The sequence below is a fragment of the Panthera pardus genome, unplaced genomic scaffold (assembly GCF_024362965.1).
Source record: "Panthera pardus isolate Hobbes unplaced genomic scaffold, ASM2436296v1 HiC_scaffold_7, whole genome shotgun sequence".
NCBI classification, from domain to species: Eukaryota; Metazoa; Chordata; class Mammalia; order Carnivora; family Felidae; genus Panthera; species Panthera pardus.
In genome coordinates, this window is record NW_026527002.1 from 4,127,377 (window position 1) to 4,150,145 (window position 22,769).

The window sequence follows — 22,769 nt, forward strand, 5'->3', positions numbered from 1 at the left end:
TAATGCAAACTGAGTCAGTGAAAATTTTAAAAAAGGATTTTATTTTTTGTAATACAATGACAACTTTTTTTAAACAGTCACCATTGATAACCAACTGGAAGAGGGCTCCAGCTAAACCACCAGACTGATGCTGAAAGGTAAAACAATGCCAAATATGTTGGCCAATCGTAAATGTTCCTAAATATTGAGATATTTGTTCTCAGAGCGGCGGATCTCCCCTAGAAGTGTGATTAGTTCTACAAGTTCCATTAGTTGGAGCAACTAATACATGTTAAATTCAACTTATTTAGCTATGAATGTATCTTATATTCCAGAATTTTCAGTTACTAAGAAAACATGGTATATATTTATTTGCAAATCCTCGCCATTTATGTTCACTTTTGGCTCTGGTGTTTGATGCCCTTTCAGGTAGTTTACACTTCAGAGCTTCGATTTTAAAAATAAAATAATTTTGGGGTGCCTGGACGGCTCAGTCAGTTTAGCATCCGACTTCAGCTCGGGTCTTGATCTCGCGGTTTGTGAGTTCGAGCCCCACGTCGGGCTCTGTGCTGACAGCTCAGAGCCTGGAGCCTGCTTTGGATCCTGTGTCTCCCTGTCTCTCTGCCCCTCCCCTGCTCATGCTCTGTGTCTCTCTCAATAACAAATAAACGTTAAAAATAATAATAATAAAAGTAAATAAATAAATAAAAATAAAATCACTTTGAGCTAATATTAACATGCTTGACTAGAAAGAACATATAAGGGACCATATAGGGTAGCGAGGCGAATCAGTTAGGAGTAGGGGTAGAAGCTTTCAAAGACACTGATTTGGGTTGTATAAGGAGCCACACTTACCAATGACCGTGAGAAACATGTTGGCCGCAACAAGGCCAAATGAGTTCCGAGCCACGCATTCATACTTTCCTTGGTCTGCTTGCCCTGCATCATAGATGGTGAGCACGCCTTCACCACTGACATGGAATTTACCACTCTCCGTAATCTGAACACCTGCCTAGGGAGCGGAAAGAATTGCCACGGGAAGAAAATGTGATCGTTCAAAAAATAATACCTTACATTTTGTTTGATATAGCTTCATTTGTTCCACAAATATCTGAGCACTCACTGTGTCAGCACTAGAGGTAATTTATGAATACAATGAAGAGAAGAAAAGAGAGAGGAAGTGCTTGTCAGGAAGCACAGTTTGTCTCCCTCTCTATAATAAATATGAAACTCAAAATTCAATTATGTAATTATTTCCTATTATGATTATTTTAAAATAATTCCCATGAAGGAAAATATACCGTTTATTCATATTTTTCTTCTACAAAAGGGTTCTGACAACAACAGTAAAAATAAAATTTGAAAAGAAGGAAATTTTTCATAAATCTACAACCTAAAAGCATCAAAAATATTTTCATATTATGGATTTCTCTTCTATTTCTTCTTCACATGTACTCATAAGCTTTATGTTGCTGCAAAGTTTCACATATCGGTGTTTCTTAATTAAAACACTACCTTAAGAAGAGAAAATGACTACATTTCATATGAAATATTATTAAACCGTATTCAGTTACGGACAGCCTGGGTGGCCCAGTCGATTGAGTGTCCGACTTTGGCTCAGGTCATGATCTCGAGGTTCATGAGCTCGAGCCCCATGTCAGGCTCTGTGCTCACAGCTCAGAGCCTGGAGCCTGCTTCCGATTCTGTGTGTCTCTCTCTCTGCCCCTCCCCCACTCACACCTCTGTCTCTTTCTCGCAAGGGTAAATAAACATTAAAAAAATTCTTAATGTATTCAGTAATTATTAGTATGCTTTACGTACTTTTCATTATTATGTCATTACCTTTCAAAAGTGTTTTAATGGTTATTTATTTTCGAGACAGAGAGAGACAGAGGACGCAAAATACTTGCATGAACTGCAAGATCATGACCTGAACCGAAGTCGGAGGCTCAACCGACTGAGCCCCCGGGCGCCTCTATGCTGTTAACTTTTAAAAAGGAAAAGATATTGGCTTTCTGGGACTGCACCGGAGTGGAGCAGGGGTAGAGACGCTTCTCTCCTACCCCTCCCCAGGAAACACAGGAAACTGAGAATGGGACCTGCTGTTTCAAAAGAACTCAGATCCCAGGGATGGCCAGTAGGCCCGAATGTAACCAGAAAGGTTCAGAGTGAAAAAAATGCCTTATAGGTCTTCAGATGCTCACAGTTGTCTTTGACCACTACTAGGAAACAAGTCCAAGGTGACCGGTGGCTGGTAGGTAACTCAGGGCAGGTGACGGAGGAAGAAGCAGGACCTACCACATGGAGGGTAGGTGGAAAACCACCAGAAGTACAGAAGGGGTAAGAAGTGAGCAGGTGCACAGGCAGTAAGGCCCAGAGGGTCTCTTTCCTTCAGGACTGCCTCCCTCCACTTCCTCTTGCTGGACCATCATCACATCTTCTTTGCAAAAAGCACTCCTTTCTGCTGTCCTTACATACGGCCAGACGCCTCAGGCTAAACCTATAGTTCTAAGTTGTTGCTTAGAGTCTCTGAGCTATCAGGTAGATTTCCCATAAATTCCTGACCTCCTTATTTTAGGTAGTTTCTGTTGCTTGTAGCAAAAGTAGCCTAACTCACAGTCATTTTAAACTCATGAATTTAGGATCACTATAAAGATGAAATGTGATAGTGTATAAAAAATGTCTGGCATATAGTCAGCCCTCCATCAATTCATTTGGGATTTGAAGCTACCTTTTAGAAATTAGACTGAGCTATTTTGCTGATAAGATTATATGAGAAAGCATTTGGTATAATGCCAAATAAGGCTTTAGAGACTGACCACAATGTGTATTTTCCACTTCCTATTTTTAGTCTAAAAATATTCGAGTCATCTCCTATTACGTTCAAAAGAAACTATAAAAACTATTCAGACTATTTGAGAGTACGTGAGCCCAAAGTTTCAGCTCTGAGATCACGATAAACTTACTTTGTACAGAGAACCACGCGTGATGCTCAGCCACAGCACAAAAGGGAGCCACCAAAAATAAGGCCTTGTTGCTATTTGGCAACAACAAAAGTAGCTTTGCAACTTTTCACCAACTTTACTTTTTGTCAAAATCCTCTGTAAAAACTGACATTCTTCTGTATGCAACATCACTTATTTTTGAGAACATCAGAATCTGAGGCCAATCATTTCATTTTAATAACAATCTTAAAATGAAAGAAACAATTACATTGAAAGGATATAGCTCAAAGAACCAAAGGAAGTAAAAGATATAAATGGGATGCTATTTGTTTTACAGTCGCTGAGGTCTTGACCTACCAGAGGGTTTTTTTTCATGTCCCTTTGCTTTAATACCAAGCTTTTCGTTCTTTTCTTGCTGTAGTTAATGCCCTACTTTTAAGCCACTTCTGAGTTATTCATTCAAAATTGTTTCTTGCTCATCACTAAAACTTCTAATCTATATAAGACAAAAGCAATTTTTCCTTAGAAGAATTTAGTTATGCTTATGAAGCTTTCGTCACCAAGCAAATGAGAAAGGATAAATTTTATCAAAGCCCTGAGCCAAAATCAGATGCAGTCGCTTAAAAGATGAACAAAAAAGAAACAGGAAATAAACTTGTCTCGGTGTAAAATGCATTCCTCGCTAGCAAAAATCACAACAGTAATAAATCAGTGTGAGAATCGCTACCTGTTTTCAGTAGGTCAATACATTTGTCAGTGTTTTTAATATTACTCTACTTTTAGCTGAGAGCCTACCTTATTCCAAGTAATCACGGGCTGTGGTTCTCCTCGAGCATGACACGAAATGTTTATATTCTTGCCAACCTGTATACTCGTGTCCTGAGGTAGTTGAGTAAACACTGGGAGAGCTGTGGAAGCGAATCAAAATGACGTCATGTCAATATCATTTTTGTCAGCGTGCTTCATCCAAGTCAAATCGTATAAACCTGGATATGACATAGGTTAGCCATACTAGTTTTTTTAAAAAGCAATTACTAGGACATCTGAGAGAATAATAAACATCAAAGCCGTGGTACTCAGGATAGATATGAGAACAGAAAAAAAGGAAGAGAACTATACACAGCCTCTATCCTTAATATTTTAACCCTAACCTTTAACCTTAAATATTTGTAGTATTTACTTCTTCAGCTAAGTAGCGGGTACAAGCATTTTCATTATTCTTTTTCAATATCTTTTCATAAGTCTAAAAGAAAGATACATGGTAACATCTATAATATATTGCTGGCTAAAATAAAGCGACTCAATCTTACTTTATTTCCTCAAAAACCAAACTATTGTGTCTTACCTCATATAAAATAGATCGTTGGAATAACCCTAGAACTACTAAAGAAATTGAATGCCTAACTTTTTTTTAATCCTCAGACATCAATCTTTAGGAAAGAATTAAAATCTCTTTACTAGAGATTCTATCCAACATCCAATCTTTTCTAGAAACTAAAAGAGGAGGGTGTGTTTCCAGACTCTTTCTAGGTGGCTTACTTTAATATCAAAACTAGATAAGACAGCGTCAAAATCAAAAAAGAAAAAGAAAATCCTACAGGCCAGTACCTCTCATGAATACAGACACAAAAATCATTCATAAAGCACTGGCAAATAGAATTCATCAATATTAAAATGTTATTTCAGAAGTGCAAGACTGGTTCAGTACTTGAAAATCAATCAATGGGACCTACCATACTAACGACTAAAGAATAAATGTCCTGGTAATTTCAATCGGTGTCAAAAGCATTTTGCTACTTTTAACACTCATTTATGATTAAATAAAAACTCTCAGAAAAAAAATAATAGAAAGCCTACACAACTTGAAAATGAACACAGACAAAAACCTATCATAAACATGCTACTTAATGGTGCAGGAGTGAATGTTTCCCCTTCTGATAGGAAACAAGGCCAAGAATGTCTTCTCTCAGAACTCTGATTCCACATAGTGCTGGAAGTTATAGCCAGTGTAATATGGCAGGGAAAGGACATAGAAGACATACAAATTGGAAAAGAAGAAATAAAACTGTTTCTATTTGCCGATGATATGTGTCTACACAGAAAATTCTAAGAAATCTACAAAAATACTTCAAAGTGAGCTCAGTAAGATCGCAGGATACAAGATAAATGTAAAAAATATCAATTATGTTTACATATTCAAGCAATAAACATATAGACACAAAAACTTAAAAAAGAATACCTTATACAATTTTTCAAAAACGTTAAAATATTTGCATATATAACTAACAAATCATGTATAGCACTTGTATGCTGAAAACTACAAAATGTTGATGTAAGAAATCAAATGAGATGTAAATGAATGTAGAGATGTATCGTACCCATGGATTGGAAGTCTCGAGATAGTAAAGATGTTATTTCTCCACAAACTGATACTCGGTTTAACGCAGTTCCTTTCGAAATCTCACAAAGATTGTTTTTGGAGATATAGAGAAGATTATTTTAAAATGTATATGGAAATGCAAAGGAACTGAAGTAGCTAAACAATTTTGACAAAAAAGGATAACGTGAGAAGAATCAACCCACCAGATTTTAAGACTGGTTATATAGTTATGGAAATTAATACTGTGTGGTATTGATGAATATGGGCACAGACAACTGCATCAATAGAACAGAGAAAAGAACCCGATAATACAATCACACAAATATGCCCAACTGCTATTGACAAAGGTGCAAAAACAACTTAATGGAGTCCTTTTCAACAAATGGTGTTGGGCAATTAGGTACGCAAAGGCAAAAAACAAAACAAAACAAAAAAACAACCTAAGCTTGACACCTTGTACAAAAACTGACTCAAAATGGACAACACACCTAAATATAAAACGTAAAACTATACATATAACTTTAAAAAAACAGGAGAAAATCTGTGGAATGTAGGGCCAGGCAAAGAGTTCTTAGATCCTACATTGAAAGTATAACCCACCATGGGGCACCTGGGCAGCTCAGTCAGTTTAGCATCTGACTTCAGCTCAGGTCAATTTCACAGTTTGTGAGTTTGGTCAAGCCCTGCATTGGGCTCTGTGCTGACAGCGCAGAGCCTGTCTAGGATACTCTCTCTCTCTCTTTCTCTCTCTCTCTCTCTCTCTATGACCCTCCCCCCTCTCAAAACTAAACAACAACAAAAGAAAATATAATCCACTGAAGAAAAAATTGAGAAACTGGACTCCATCGGATTTGAAACCTTTCGTGTTGGGAAGACCATGTTGAGAGGATGAAAAGGCCAGTTTCCAACTAAGAGAAAATATTTACAAACTGCATATACGACAGAGGACCAGTGTCTTGAATATACAAAGAACCCTCAAAATCCAACACTGTAAGATGAAACAATTCAACTAGGAAATGGGCAAAAGGTATGACATCGCACTGAAGAGAATATACATGACAAATCAACCTGTGAAAATATGCTCAACGTCATTAGTCACGAGGGAAATGAAATGCAGGTTAAAGCCACTATAAGGTATCACTACACACCCCTGTCAGAACGGCTAAAATGAAACATAGGGACAACACAAACCACTGACAAGGACGTGGATCACTCATACATTGCTGGTGGGGATATAAAATGGCAAAGCCACTCTGGAAAATAATTTAGGACCTTCCTTAACAATTTAAAGATGACACTACCCAGGCGCCTGGGTGGCACAGTCAGTGCCAGCATCCAGCTCTTGATTTAGGCTCAGATCACGATCTCATGGGACTGAGTCCCGCATCGGGATCTGTGCTGACAGGGTGGAGCCTGCTTGGGAGTCTCTCTCTCCCTCTCGTTGACCCTCCCTCCCTCTCTCTGTCAAAATAAACAAACAAACAAACATTAAAAAATAACGACGATGACATTACCATACAATCCAGCAAGTGCACTCTTGGGCATTCATCCCACAGAAATGAAAACTTAACTCTCACATACAAAAACCCATATGGGAATATTTATAGTGGCTTTCCTAGTAATAATCAAACAATAAAAGCCATATGCCCTTAGGGCGCCTGGGTGGCTTGGTCAGTTGAGCGTCTGACTTCAGCTCAGGTCATGATCTCATGGCTTGTGAGTTCGAGCCCCCCGTCGGGCTCTGTGCTGACAGCTCAGAGCCCGGAACCTGCTTTGGATTCTGTGTCTCCCTCTCTCTCTCTGCCCCTTCCCCACTCATGCTCTGTCTCTCTCTCTCTCTCTGTCAAAAATAAATAAACATTAAAAAAAAAATTTGTTTAAAAAAAAAAGCCATATGCCCTTCAACGAGTGAAAGATTAAATAGACTATGGTACATTCACATCATGGCGTACTGCTCAGCAGTAAAAAGAATAACTGATAAATGACTTGATGATCAAAAGAATAACTGATAACACACAAACTCTGGATGAATCTCCAAGTAATTATGCTGAATGAAAAACACCAGCCCCCAAAGATTACATCCTGTGTGACTCTATTTATGTGACATTCTTGAGACAACAGAACTATAGAAATAGAGAACAGATTGGTAGTTGCTAGGGTTTTAGTAGGTGGAGTCTGCAGTTTGGTAATGAGTCTGGATCTCTTTGTGTTACTTCTCACAACTAACTGTGAACCTACAATTATCTCAAAATAAAAGCTTGAACTAAAATAAGTCAACTCTGTGGACATGCAGGGGAGTAATACGCACCAAACCCGGGTTAGTGGCAAGTAGGCTGGGGCTGAGAACAGATAGAAAAGAAGAACAAACAATCTTGCAGCCTATTTGTGATGCTTATTTCTTCATTTGAGTAGTGGGCAAAGGGGTTTTCATCATTTCTTTCTTGGTGACTTTTTCTACGATTGGAATAAAAACACATGGTAACATCAAAAATTCATTACGAAGATAAAAAGATTCCGTTCTTGAAGTGAGAATCGTATTTTGTTATTTTCAAATCTTACGTTATATGCCAAGTTAGCACATGTATTTGGGTTTTTTAAACTACGGCTTATGGATTCCTGACAACGCATGGAGGACATCTCGTGAGCACTAGTGACTCTATGAGGCAATGACCTTCCTGACTCATCCAAGGGATCTCTAATAGCCAACACTTCACATCATGGCCTCCGTTATGTGACATCCCCTATCTCCAGCCGTGTTCACCTCCTGTCTCAACAGCTACTCATTACCACCACTTATATGCCATCACTTATAATCTTTTGAAAATATCTAATACCACACCCTACAGCAAAACCTCTTCTTCCTCCTGGTCTGTCATCCCCTCATTATGACGCCATCTACATTGCTGGGAACCTTCCATTTCCTTCCTGTTGACAAACCCCATCCAGTGTCATTCTCTTCCCTTTTCAGCCAAGACCCCAAGTTTCATCACCTCTGCCACTTTCCTTCCCAAACTCCCAACTCCTTTTACCCACTGTCCTTCTGTTCAATACACTTGCACTGTTTTCTCCGTGTCTGTCCTTCAAAATATCTGGAGTGATCATGTGTCCTGTTTTATCAGAATCAACCTGCCTTTGTCACTTCAGCTCCTATTTAACAACAACAAAAAACCCATCTCTCAGCACACCCTTCTCCTACAAAATATTAGCATTTTCCACTTCTACAAAATATTGACATTTTCTACTCCGCAAGGGAAAAAAAAGACATGCCATCAGGCTATAAATTAAAAAAAATTGTTTTTTCATATTTATTTATTTTTGAGACAGAGAAAGAGAGACAGAGTGTGAGCAGGCGAGGGGCAGAGAGACAGGGAGACACAGAATCCGAAGCGGGCTCCAGGCTCTGAGCTGATAGCACAGAGTCCGATGTGGGGCTCGAACCCACGAACCATAAGATCATGACCTGAGCCGAAGTTGGGAGCTCAGGCAACTGAGCCACCCAGGCGCCCCAGGCTATAATTTTTTTAACTTCCTACACTCCACTTTGTAGAGGTACTTCTCTATACTTCTTAACTACCCTTCTCTCCTCAACTAAACTGAAGAAATACCTCTTCTTACTGGAGTATTTGTCGGATTTTGCGAATCCCATCCCATCTTGCCACCTGAGAAACCTTGAACCATCTGTTACTTACTCTCTTCCAACTTCCTGGCTTCTTCCTTTCAGAAAAATAGGCTCTCCCCTTATTCTCCCATATCCCTGCTGTGTCTCCACTGACACTTTTTACTGCTCTCCTTCACAAGGAAATTTCTTAGAAAAAAATAGCGTCTGTGTATCCACCTCCCCCATCCCCTTTACTCTGAAGCTTACTTCCAAGAAGGGTTTGGTTCCCTTGATTGCATGAAAATTGTTGTTCTTCAGGTCCTTAAATTCAGAATCTTAAAAAAAAATCAGTCTTTACTGAAAGTAATTTTTTGTAGCTTTTGACCCACTTGGTCACTTTTTGGAGATAATTCTTAGCTGCTGGTATTCCTTTCTCCTCTGGGTTTTTGTGTCATACTGGCCATTTGTAATGGTATAACTCACAGCTTTTCTTTCTTTTGCATTATGAGGAATTCCTATCCTTGGCCTTCTCATCTTCTCACTCAACACACCCCCTTGGGTCTAAACGACTTCATTCACAACCATAGACAACACAACTTAGCTTCATGCTCACAAAGACATCTACATTCAGTCCCAACAAGCATATTAAATGCAACTTTTTCCAAACTGTACTCATTATCTCTCCCCTTTTGCTAATTTATCTGTCCTTTTTTGCTATTGAACTAGCACTGTCTTCATATATTATAAATAATAAAAAAAACCCACTTGTCAGTTATAGATGTGGCAAATATCTTTTGTTTTTTTTTAAAGGTGAATGGAAGACAAAAATTTTAATGTAGATGACTTTATCAATCTTTTCTTATAGTGGATTTTATATTTTGCTCTAAAAGTTCTGCTGTACTACTATCATAAAAATCTTATTTTTATTCAGAAATATTATATATTTGCTTTTTAATATTAAAGTTATTTTTAAATTTGGAATTGATTCTGGACTATAGAGTAAAGTGAAGATGTCAGACCATTTGTCTATCACTATTTATTGAGGAGATCTACTTTCTGTAGGTGAGCAGCACCACCACTGTAATTAATATGGTCTTTCTTGGGGTGTGTGAATGGCTCAGTCAGTTGAGTGTCCAACTCTTGATTTCGGCTCAGGTCATGATATCACAGTCATGGGATCAAGTCCACCATCCAGCTCCGGACTGAGCATGGTGCCTGCTTAAGATTCTTTTCTCTCCCTCTGCCCTTCACCCCTGCTCCTGCTCTCTCTCTCTCTCTCTCTCTCAAATAAAAAATAAATACATAAGGTCTGCCTTTCTGTTCCACTGATCAATTTGTCAATCCCTATACCAATAACACAATATGTTAATTACGATAGATTTATAACATCTTGCTATTAGAGTATTCCTTGCTCTTTCATATGCAATTTTAATCAATGTTTCATCCCCCACCAGGATTTTCACTGCAATTGCACTGACCTATAAATCAACCTCGGAAGGACTAACATCTGTACAGTAGGATTTGTCCTCTTCAACTTCTTTCAACAGAACTTTTTTTCTACAAGTTGTTGCACATCTTTTGTAGATTTATGTGTTTGTTTTAAATTTCATTTTATTGTAGTAAAAACACTCAACATATGATCCACCTTCTTAATAAATTATTAGTTAGTTACTAGTCCAAGGGTATATAAAGTTTCAGTTAAGCACGACGAGTAAGCTCTAGGGAGACGCAGTCCAGTACTATACATATAGTCAAAAATAGCATATTGTTACATTTATTTTTAACTACTTGATACTTTCTTGCTATTTGAAGAAGTATTATTTCAGGGGCGCCTGGGTGGCTCAGTCAGTTGAGCATCTGACTTCAGCTCAGGTCATGATCTCATGGTCCGTGAGCTCGAGGTCCAGATCAGGCTCTCAGTGCAGAGCCGACTTCACATCTGTCCTCTTCTCTCTCTGCCCCTCCCCTGCTCATGCTCTCTCTCTCAAAAATAAAGAAAACATTTAAAAAAGAAGTATCATTTTAAAACTAAAATTAGGTATTCTGTTTATTGCTGATATGTAAAGGAAAAATATTTTTACTTGTTAAGATCAACCAATGATCTTGCTAAATTCTTAGTATTTCTGATAGTATATTTGTAATTGTTTTTCAATTATGTATGAGGAAAATCCTGTTACGTATAAATAATAAAATGTTATGCATTCTTTCTAAATCCACAACATTTGTTTCTATTTCTTTTCTTTCTGCACAGGCTAGGACCTTCGATTACAGTGTTGAGTAAATGTAATCTCCTTTCTACTCCCAAAGGGAACAATTCTAACATTTTATCTTGAGAAACGTCATTTTCAAAAGTGTTATATACATTATACACAAAACGCTTTTTTGTAGAAAACATTTTAATTGTTTATTTCTGTATTGCTAAGATCTTTTCTTAATAATAGGTGATAAATTATTTTATTTACATTGGTTAAAATCATAATTTGTCCTCCATTAATCTATTAATGTCATTGAATTCAGTTGGTCAATATTTGTATACAGATTATTCTGAATTTTTTTCTCATGTCTTTTATTAGTTAAAGTTGGGAAATACTACCTGTTCTATTCTTTGTAAAGAGTTGGTATAAAACTGAATTGATCTTAAAACATTTATAGAATTTGTCTGCAAAATAACTGCCAGATTTTTTTTTACTCTTTTCCTACCTTTTACTTAAAAAATTAATTTGTTGACTTTCTAACTTCATCTTTTTCACCTTTCTGATCTGAAACTTACGATCGTATTTTTATTTTTTGAGACTTACCCTTGACGTTTTGCCAGATATATAAGAATATTATACTACTTGAATTCTAAATAATCACTCTCGTAAGTGATATTCCATTGTTAGGTAGTATTCATTTATGTGATTGTTATTCAGTGCCACACTATAACAATTATAATTATTAATATTTGATACAGAAAATATTTTAATATTACCTTGGTGTTCAGCAGTTTCTTTGTTCGCCTTTGCATTGTTTTTTGGATGTCAGTCATTCTTTCGAGATCTTTTTTTTTTTTTAGCAAGTATAGCCTTTAGAAATTTCCTTAAAGTAGTATTATAGTTGCAAACATTCTCAGTTTACTGAAAATATCTTTATTGAGCCCTCATACTTGAAAGATTGATAGTTATACAATACCAGATTTACCGTTATTTTTCTTGAAACACTTTGAAGATTTGATTCCAACATCTTGTGGCTTCTACCGCTTCATAAAACTACTCTATGAACCTTGATGTTAGTTTAATTGATACAGGTGAGCTGCCTTTTCTCTCTAACCGGTAATCCCACCACTGGGACTACCCATTGAGTGAGGAAACCGTATCAGCAGAGGCTACGGAATAACCATCTGTGAGAAGAAAGAAGATTGGCTAAGAGGCCACAAGCTGGAGCTGGCTCTCCCGTACCTGGGAGCTGAGTAGTAGCGGAACCTCAATATGGACTCTGAATAACATACATATAAGGCTAGAGAGCTAGCCATGCAGGGGACCCTGATAACCAGGCAAGACCTGGTGGCAACAAAATCAAAGAGGGTCACCTTGCCATCGGCTTCCCATCAGTGAGCCTGTCCCTTCCTTTCCGTTCCTTCTGGGCCATCACTAGGCAAGAAGAATTGACAGATGAAGAAGAAGAAAGTGTACAAAAGCAAACTAAATGTTGCCCTTTCCCAGTCCCTACTCTCAGACGGACAGCCCAACCTAGTGGAGTCACCTGCCCGGGCCTGCACGGAGAGAAGGCGAGGGAAAGAACTGTGTATACACTGTGAGATTCAAATAGTGAAAAGAAGAATTGGAGACTTTTGGTCTGGTAGCATGAGGGTGGCAGTTCCATTTTTTCTTCAGAAATCAATAAACAGGGAGGACGAGAAACAGAAATGTATTGCTGGATTTGTTTATAAAACTACAAGCTTCCTTTTCAGTAAAACTAGGGAAGCACTAAAACCCACTCCACCAAAACAGCTGAAGGGAGGGCTACCTAAAGCAGAAAAGACCAAGCAAAGCTGTGTGTGGAAGAGGTCATGACATGGGTCTCAAGACGAGCCAGGCACACACACCTCCTGATTGGGAAGACATCTCCAGAACAAAATCGGTGTTATATGTACCCGGTGTTATTTTTCATAGGTCTACCCAGTTATTCCCAAATGTTTCATTGAGTCATTACCTTTTCTTCACTCAAAGGAAACGCCATCTTTTTCATACGTGACATTCCCATATGAACGGGAATCAACCTGTAGATTATATATTTTGGCTTAATGTACTAGCGAGTCACTGTTTTAATTTCTGTAGCTTGATTATATATTTTATAACCTAGTGTGATAAGTCCTCCTTAATTATGGTTCCTTTTCAGAGTTTTCCTGGTTATTCTTTCTTGTGTCTCTTGGCTAACTGTAATGATTTGTCTCCCTAAATCTATATTAAATGAAAGAATGACAGCAGAAATCCTTTCTTTAGTGAAAATATTTATATCATTCTTCTCTTAAGCAGGATTCTGGCTAATGAGTTCAGTAAAGCAAGAGTTGTTTGATAACAAATCCTAAAAATTCATTAAAATATATCAAAGGAAAACTATCTTGTCTATCTATGCAAAAATCTAGGGATGTAAATCTATTTTATCAAGTTGGAAAAATGTCTATTCAGACCTATGTTAACTAACAGTTTTTAATGAGAATAAATGCTGAATTTGATCAAGTGTCTTTTTAGTATCTATGGAAAGAATCATGATTTTTCTTCTTGAGTCCATTAATATGATAAAATATATTAATAGCTTTCCTATTATTGCACTCTCTTTGAATTTCTGGAATAAAACCCACTTAATTATGGGCCAATATGTTTTTCATGTGCTACTGGGTTATTTATGATTTCAAATTGTATTTCTTTATTTACATTCCTAGATTTTTTGCATAGATACACAAGATAGTTTTCCTTTGATATATTTTAATGAATTCTTAGATTTTATTTTCAAGCTTATGTTTGTGTTACTAAGAATATTTTTAGTGTGTTTATTAATTTCTAACTCCTAAAACCACTTAAGCAGCATTAGAATTTTTGTTATTTATACATGTGATGGTTTTCCTTGGGAAACCACATAACCACATACTCTTATTGGAGGGAACTCTTTTGCAAGTTTAATATTCAGAATAATTAACATTCTATTCAGCCATGCTGCAGCGTAACAGCTGTGTATCTGCACTGCTGTAATCCCTGCCAACATTTTTTCTCCCCTGCTATATTCTGTTTATATTTCTCTCTCTTCCGGAATTCGTTTTCATTAATTATATGTTTCTATAAAATTACTAGTTTCATCCAGTGTTTATATATATTTGCATATACTTGAGCAAAATATTAGTGGAAAAAATAAAACTATTGCATAACTAAAAGTTAGCAGCATCTCTGGAGGGAACGCACACTACTGAGAACACAGCAAGGGGCATAAAGGATAGACGTGAAAAAGGCTAGCAAAATGATGTGGCAACAAAGTTTAAAGGGATTAAAAAGAAAAAGAAAAGATCTAGAAATCAGGCAAAGAAGATCCAACAGATGAGTGCAACTCAAACACCTATGAATCTCAGGAACACTTGACACTTAAAAATTATGGAGAAGCTCCAAGAGCTTTTATTTATGTTGGTTATATGCAGCCATGTTCACCATAGTAGAAATTAAATCTGAGAACTTCAAAATTTATTTACTTATTCAAATATGGCAGAAATAAACTCATACAATAGTCAGATAAATAACACATCTTTGTGACCATTAATTAATTTTCCAAAAGTAAACACTTCCCCAAATCTCAATATTTGAAAACTGCTTTTGAGTTCAATCTCTTGCAATTAGACATTTTAGTTGAAGTATATGAATAAAATATGACCTCACAAAGGTAAGTATTTGCAAAATGTGGGGATATTTTATTTATTTAAAAAAACTTTTTGAAGATATTTATTTATTTATTTTTTGTTTATTTATGAGAGAGAGTGAGAGAGAGAGAGAGAGAGAGAGAGAGAGAGTCTGAGCAGAGAGGGGCAGAAGTGGGCTCTTCGTTGATTGCAGAGTTGTAAAGAGCCCAACGTGGGGCTATGAGATCATGACCTGAGCTGAAGTCCAATGCTCAACCAACTGAGCCATCCAGGCACCCCAAAAAGGTAGGGATATTTTAAGACATTTAACACATCATTGTGAAACATATTTGATACTATAGCAAAATTTGATAATTGACAGCTTCTTTTGCCTATTTCTTTCACCATACATCTACTAGAGGGCCAAGATTTAATAAAAGTAGTGCTTTCCTCCTGTTCTATCAGTAACATTGTTAAATAAAATTATTATCTTTTTCCCACTGCAAGTGAAGAACAGACAAATTACTAGTACAGTTTGGTGCCACTGCTTTGGTCCATGCTAAGGCTCTAGCACTTTTACCCACCATTATTTTGGTACCATCAGTGCAAATGTCAACCAAGTGGAAAAGGCAAATAAGACCTTGATATTATAAGAGTTTTAACCTAAACCACCGCGCCCTGGAAGGGTCTTGGAAACTTCCTCCACTGGCAATCCACAGAACACACTTTGAGAAACACTTCAATACACACAAAACGGGGTCTACAAAATATTTTCAGGGGTAGTTATTGGGAAAAATATTGTTAATAATTTCAGAGATAAAATGGTTCCACTTGTTATACATTTACTTGAATTCATTAATTCTTCCATTCCCATTGTCATGGATATTCAGGTCACCTAACATATCACTTGACTATAGCCATAGTTCTAATGGTTTCTTATTTTTAATGTTTCTTTACTCCAGCATTTGCCTATTCACTTTAGGCTGATTAATATTCTACATAATAGATATGGTCAACATTTGGAAAGTTCCATGGCCTATAGTCAAGATCTGATACATTCGAACTCAACCAACCATCCCAAGCATTTCCTCCCTACAGCCCTCTCCTCCACTCTATTCACATAGTGTACGTTCAACACACAGGGCTCTCTGTTCACTAAAAAACTTGCTCGTAGTGTTTCTACATCTGTGCCTGTTGCTAATGATACTTTCTTAGCTATGGATATTTGATACATTTATCAAATTCCTCCACATCGGTCACCTATTAGATTAAATGGTCTATTCTAATATTAATTTCAACAGTGGTATCTTATGATATCTTACAGAGTGGAGGAAAGGAACCCTCCTTAGGGAAGGAGTGTATTTCTAAATTGAGATCTAGAAGGTCATTGAAGTGGAAGGATGTAACAATGTGGCAAAAAAAGGATGACACTAAAACCATTAACTTCAGCACTGTCGTGCTATATTTTATTAGACTACAGTGCATTGATTACATATGTCCTCCTTTTTAAAAAGATATTAATGTAAAAAACTTCTGATTCTTAAAATAGTTGAATTTGTTGAAAACCAACTCAAAAGTAGTTTTAAATATTCCACAGAGCAGCTTTTGGCATTTCCTCTTAGAAAGAATGAACCAAAGAAATGGAGTTTTCCAAGGGCATGGCAGTTCCCTTCACCTTTCAATAGCGTTTTCAAATCTTCTCATGCATTTCCATAGCTATTTGCACACCTTCCCTAGTATCTTTTTACCTCTTCATAGAACCTCAACTTCCATCAAAAAAAAAAAAGAGGTAATAATAAGCATTTGAGAAAGGAATAAATACTAGATTGTACATAGATATTAGCTCCGTGTAATCTTATGTCTATGTTCCAGCATCATTGAACACTTCAACACTTACTAATATTTCTTTTCACATTTATATTGCTACATCCAGACAACCTTTGTCTCTAGGTTTTATATGCGTTATCTAAATATGTGTTACCTCTGAATTTAGATCCACTACATCAAAACAAATTATAGCAAATTTGTGAAGACAGGAACTTACATCTAAATGTAAACTACAGTTTAGATAATATATACACATAGTAACTGAGTTCCTTCATTTCAACATAAGCCAGTAACTAAAAAGAAATTTCCACAGTATTTAATAACAACGATTTTTCATTCTTACTTTGGACCTGTCTTTTAAAATGTAAGCCTTGAGTTTTCCTTTTTTTTTTTTTTTAACATGTCATTTAATGATAAATTATGGACCAATAACCCAACCTCATTCCAGAATATTACTATTTTTGATAAACCAAACTACTGTATTTCATGATGACTCTGAAAGAGAGTGTCTGCAGTATATTCTCGATAACCCTAACAATAAAAGACACATCAATATTAAGACCACAGTTCAGCCCATTGGCTGTGAGAAATGGATATTTCTGTGAGTTAGTCTCCAAAGGTAGAGCTAAGTAACTAGCTTTGCAAAAAAATGTTATAAGAAAACACAAAATAATATTTTTGGAAGAAAACATGATATGAATACTTACCACTAATAGAAATTAAATTAAATCCTCAGGTCTTTTTTTTTTTTAACAATTGATTAGAAGAAGGTTATCAAATTTGCAATTTCTTAGATCTTTTTTTTTTTAATTTTTTTTAAATGTTTTATTTATTTTTGAGACAGAGAGACACAGAGCATGAGCGGGAAAGGGGCAGAGAGAGGGGGAGACACAGAATCTGAAGCAGGCTCCAGGCTCTGAGCTGTCAGCACAGACCCTGATGCAGGGCTCAAACTTACGAACCATGAGATCATGACCTGAGCTGAAGTCGGATGCTTAACCGACTGAGCCACCCAGGCGCTCCTTTCTTAGATCTTATAAACTAAAAAATACTTAAGTAATAAGGTTCCGGAGGATGTGTGAAATCAGACACATACAGAGGCGCTCTCTTCAGGTATGTAGACCCAATCACAGCACGCATTACCTTTGGGTTTTACAGTCAGCTGGACAGACGCTTTTTTCACTCCCAATGGACTGACTGCCTGACACTCATATTGGCCTTGGTCATGATGTGCCGCGTGGTCGATTCTCAAAGTGCCAGAGGAGAGAACTGTATGTGGACCTTCCTGAGGGAGCTGCCCCCCTGCAAAGAGAGAAAGTACTTTGTACGCCATCGTTATGGCTCAGAGAGCTGACAGCTAGAACTGTGCCGGGTCCTGGGTAAAGGTTGGGATTCCTCCAGAAAGCCTCCATATCCCACTATTGGGACCACGCTCCCTACCACTGCATCCTGGAATCTGGACAGCCCCTCTTGACCAGCCCCCAAAAGGAGAAACTGATCAGCCCCGTAGGAATCCCTCCACCTTCACGTTTGCTCCTCAGTTATATTTTCCACAGTTAGGGTGCAAATTTCAAAACCAATCTTATTCCAACATTACCCTTGCTTACAGTGGCTTCCTACTCCTCTTGGAATAAAAGCTAAAATTCCTAAGAGGGCATGCAAGGTATTGCACAGGCTAACCCAAGACGCCTATTTCTTCACCGCCCGCCCCTCCCCACCCCCCCACCCCCCCCCACCCCCCGCCATCCTCCCACTTTTTATTTAATGCAGTGAAAACAAGGCAAAAATTGGCTAGGAGAGGAATTGTTCTGCATTTGTTTATTTTTTAACAACAGTTTTTATTCCTAGATTCCCCCAAAATAACGATTTTTCCTAAATATGATTTTCAACACGTGTGTGCAATATTTAGCTTATGACAACATTATAGAATTATAACATTTAAGGTGCTGAGACAGCATCTGGAGAATGGTGGCACTTGTGACACTCGGGCTGCTAACCCTCACAGCCATACTTCAGGCCAACATTGCACTTTACCACCCCTGAGCTTAATACTGAGTTTACACTCCTTGCGGCCACTAACAAGTTAATGGGTTTCCATTCTCAACTATTTCAGTGACAATCTGTATCTTATGAAGTGTTTTGCTCTACAGGGAAAAATAACAATGAACCTTTACTATGGACACAAATGAGCCAAATACTCTTCTATGTGTTTATGAGCATAAATCCATTCAAAACCATCCCCACAACCACCCTGTGCCTTCGGCAATATCTTCAATCACTCCCAGCGTATGGATGAGAGGACTCTGGGCAAAAAAAACACAGTTAACGTATGTACCCAAGGCCGTGCAACTCGTAAAGAAAAGGAGGGAGACGTGAATCTTGGCTTTGCCCCTTCGCAGTTCACCTCCTACCCACTCTACTCTTGTCAAGATGAGGGCAAAACTTTTAGCCAAAAGCAATTCACAAATGTTGACGTGTTTAGAATTTAACCTGGTCACCTGAACTAATATGAAAGTAATTCCAAGACGGGCAAAATCTTGGAGGAGCTCTCATCTCAGAGACTGTAGGCCTTGTTGTCTAATGCCCCAGGGATCACCAGAAGTGCGGGCCCCCTCAGAGGCACCCCACACCCACCTCACACTTAAAAGACAGCAGCTCACTTTTAGCCACTTCATATGCTAGAGTTTCACTTAGGGTTGGTTTCACTGCACTTAACAGTTTCATTTCGTACTCAAAGAGAATTCTGCCACTTTAAAAAATATTTAAAACCACTGAACTGTCCAATAATTTCATCTTAAAATCAAGAAACTAAGCAAACTGATGGTTGCTAGAGAGGAGGTGAGTGTGAGGAGAAAAAAAAAAAAATCAGGGAACTGAGGCCCAGAGAGGATTATCTAAGGAAAGCCACACGTTCAAATGTTGAAACTTAACACTTACGAAAAATTATGATGACCTATTTAATCCGGAGATGTACCTATAATAATTAGTTTAAACTGTCTTTCATTCTCTCATAAAAGAAGACATTTCTTTCTTCCCACAATACTTGTGGTTATGCTAATACCTGCTTTGGTCCAGGCAATTATTGGAGGTGGGTTGCCTTCAGCCTCACAGAGAAATTCTACAGAATGTCCTTCTAGCACCATTTGATCCTTGGGAATTCTTGTGAATTGTGGAGGAGCTAAAGAGAATGAAAAAGTACATCAAAGTTAAAAACTACTCTATAAATTTTTAATACCAAGAGGGGAAAAAAAGGAAATAGGTTTAAATATGTTGCTTGGGGCACCGGGGTGGCTCAGTATGTAAAGCTTTGGACTCTTGATTTTGGCTCAGGTCATGATCTCACGGTGGTTGTAAGATCAAGCCCCGCACAGGGTTCTGCACCGAGCATGGGGCCTGCTTAAGATTCTCTCTCTCCCTCTCCCCCTCCCTTGCTCAGACGCACGCACGTGTGCGCACACGCACAATTTCTCTCTCTCAAATAAGTAAGTTGCTTAACTGGAATTTGTTTCCAGTTATTTACACAAAAGCTACTAAGAGTATGTAGGTGTTTGCGTATGTCTGTGCCTACTTGTAAAGAAACCAGAAATACACATACCTGGTTTGCGAGGCAGAAAAGTGGTAGTTAATAGGAAGGAAGTATTTCTAAATCTTATGGAATCTGCTTCACGTGTTGTTTATTAACTGTGATAGACCTATATAAAACTACGGATTGTATTTGAACCATTAACAAAATTGTTTCCTCCGAACTTTCATAAACATGATGAAATTTGAAACAAGTCATTCTGTTAATCTCAGGAAAAAAATGCTTCCTGTAACACATGATACGATCGCTTTGAAAAAGTCACATTTAAGTCAAAGTTCCAAGATTTCCAAGTGTTCAGATCTTTTGCAGTTGAATTTGTTTAAATAGCTAATAGCTGCATATACAGTTATAGAATCTGTTCATGACTTTTATTAATATGCAAAATAGATCTATTTGGCCACTCAAGGGCACAATGATCTCCAGTAATCCCTAAGGGAGGAGATTTTCAAACAACTTTCTGAGATGACCTGACCACTTCTCCTCGCTGTTAGATCTTTGTACTCACCCCCTCCTTGCCCTTCCTTACCATCTGGATTTACAAGAAACATGATGAAATAAATAATGTTAGGCAAGGTATATATGTTTCAGCTTTCATGTTGTGTGTAAGTAATAAAGATTTTTAAAAGTCTTCAGTTCTAAGTAAGGCACTAGGCTGAACAATGGGAAAAGATAAATTCCAAGGTCATGCAAATTTATGAAAGCCCTCAGGATCGCTTGCAAGATGCTTGCAATAGAATCTTAGAAAAGTCAAGCTAGAAAACAGTCCACAGATCAGCAGTCTTAGGTTCCATGTCCTACAGATGAAGAAATCCAGGCTGGGGGAGGTTGAACTCAGTAACTCTCAGAGACATGATGAAAATTTAGTCCACTCAACCCCTAGCCTGATGTTCTTTTTGGAACATTACACTAACTTTTAAAATTGCTAGGGATAACTTGAAATGAACAAAAATATTTCTACATTAAAAAATCGATTTGTGACACTGTAGAAGAGCTATAAAGCAAAAGTAGGGAGGGGTTATAGCAAGTCATTTGGTCAAGGCACAAATGTTGGGAAATTTGACTTCGACTTTTTAGTAGTAACAAAACTCTAGCCAAGTCTGGGTGAAAAGCGTATTTCATATGGTTTCATGGAAAATAATATTTTTAATTCCCAGAGACCACATCCTACCAGAAATTAGGAAAAACATAAATAAATGATCATTTTATACTTGTTCCTCACATGAAAATGGCCAACTCGCTAGATCAATGAAGAAATTTTGAGATCTAATGGGGAGAAAACTCAGAAGAGCTAAACATCACAAAGGGAGGCAGTGCAGGCTGTAGTAACTGAACAAGGATATGGAGTTCACATTTCTGGGCCTTCTACTTAACTAACAATGGTGGCCAACAGTCCCAGCTCCGATGCTAAACCCCCACATGCTTAGGCAAAGCGTTCTGCCATTTTCTTAAAAGTCACCCTTCTGGTGGATTTTACAAAATCCGTGACCATGATGCCTCATACAAAAAAGCATTTTTGTTTACACTGTTGGGAACTATAGGCTTTTTCACCTAAGTGGCCCATACTGTGATTCATACCTTCCATTGAGGCTTTTTCTTTTTCATTTTATTATTTGTTCAGCCAGTCTGGGGAAGGAAATTAATCTGTGGGCCATTGTATTCTTGGCTTAGATGGACACTGAAAGAACTAAAGAAAATTGATAGAACATCTGTTAAGATGACACAAAGGGGTACATCTTAAAATATTTAGTCTGTGCACTAGGCGAATAAAAGAAGCCTCTTTTGTAAATGTATTGAATGATTAACGGACCATTTCAAGACCGATTAAAAATCTCGACACAGGGACCTACAAGCAACCCAACTACACAGTTGGGACAAAAGACAAGCAGGTGGCAATTTCAGTGCAAACTGCCTGGTAAAAAGAAATCGTTAGCGTATTGTAGTATGAGAAATGAACAGCACCATAAACGTCAGAGTTTGGTGAGACGTCAACTGATCCAGATGAAAAAACAGAAGTAGAAACTAAATGCAAGAAGCTGAGACACATAGGACTAGAAAGGAGCCTGGGAACAGGAAGTTATTGATCTTTTGCTACTTAAAGAGCTGATGGTAAGCAAAAGCAATTTGGCAAACATTTACTGAATGCCGGAAACGCAGGACGGGTGAAGTGCTGAACCTTCCAGAGGGCCACTCGCACTGCTCCCCAGCAGCCAGCATTCACCGTCCCGAAGTCGCCCGACTCCTGTTCCTAAACATGAGTTTTTGTTCCATGTTTCCCAGGGTCTGGTTTTTGGACAGATAACACCTTATGCAAGTGTGTTAAGTAAAATAACATAACTTCTTAACTATACTGTTCGTGGCTCTAGGAAGCCCTCGAAAGGTATCACTGTCAGCCGATAAAAAGCAGTTTTGGATAGAATGGGACATCTGACATCGTTCAAGTAAGCCTTCTGTTCTGTTTACTACACCTCTAAGCCCACAAGGAGTGTTGAGTGCGTATGTGAGCACACGTGCACCTGTATGTACACCCGCACACACAACCAGCACAACAGAAAGGGAGGGGCAGCCCAGGTTAATCACAAAAGCATAGCACGAAAGCA

The 22,769-nt window shown here is 37.8% G+C and overlaps 1 protein-coding gene across 1 annotated transcript in view; it reads right to left on the bottom strand.

The window, feature by feature from the left end:
• PXDNL (peroxidasin like) overlaps positions 1–22,769 on the bottom strand; it is a 414,188-nt gene that overhangs the window by 84,603 nt on the left and 306,816 nt on the right. Inside the window, 4 exon segments of the mRNA XM_019428907.2 lie at positions 835–991; positions 3,720–3,832; positions 17,733–17,891; positions 19,651–19,767. Coding sequence (XP_019284452.2) covers positions 835–991; positions 3,720–3,832; positions 17,733–17,891; positions 19,651–19,767 — 546 coding nt within the window.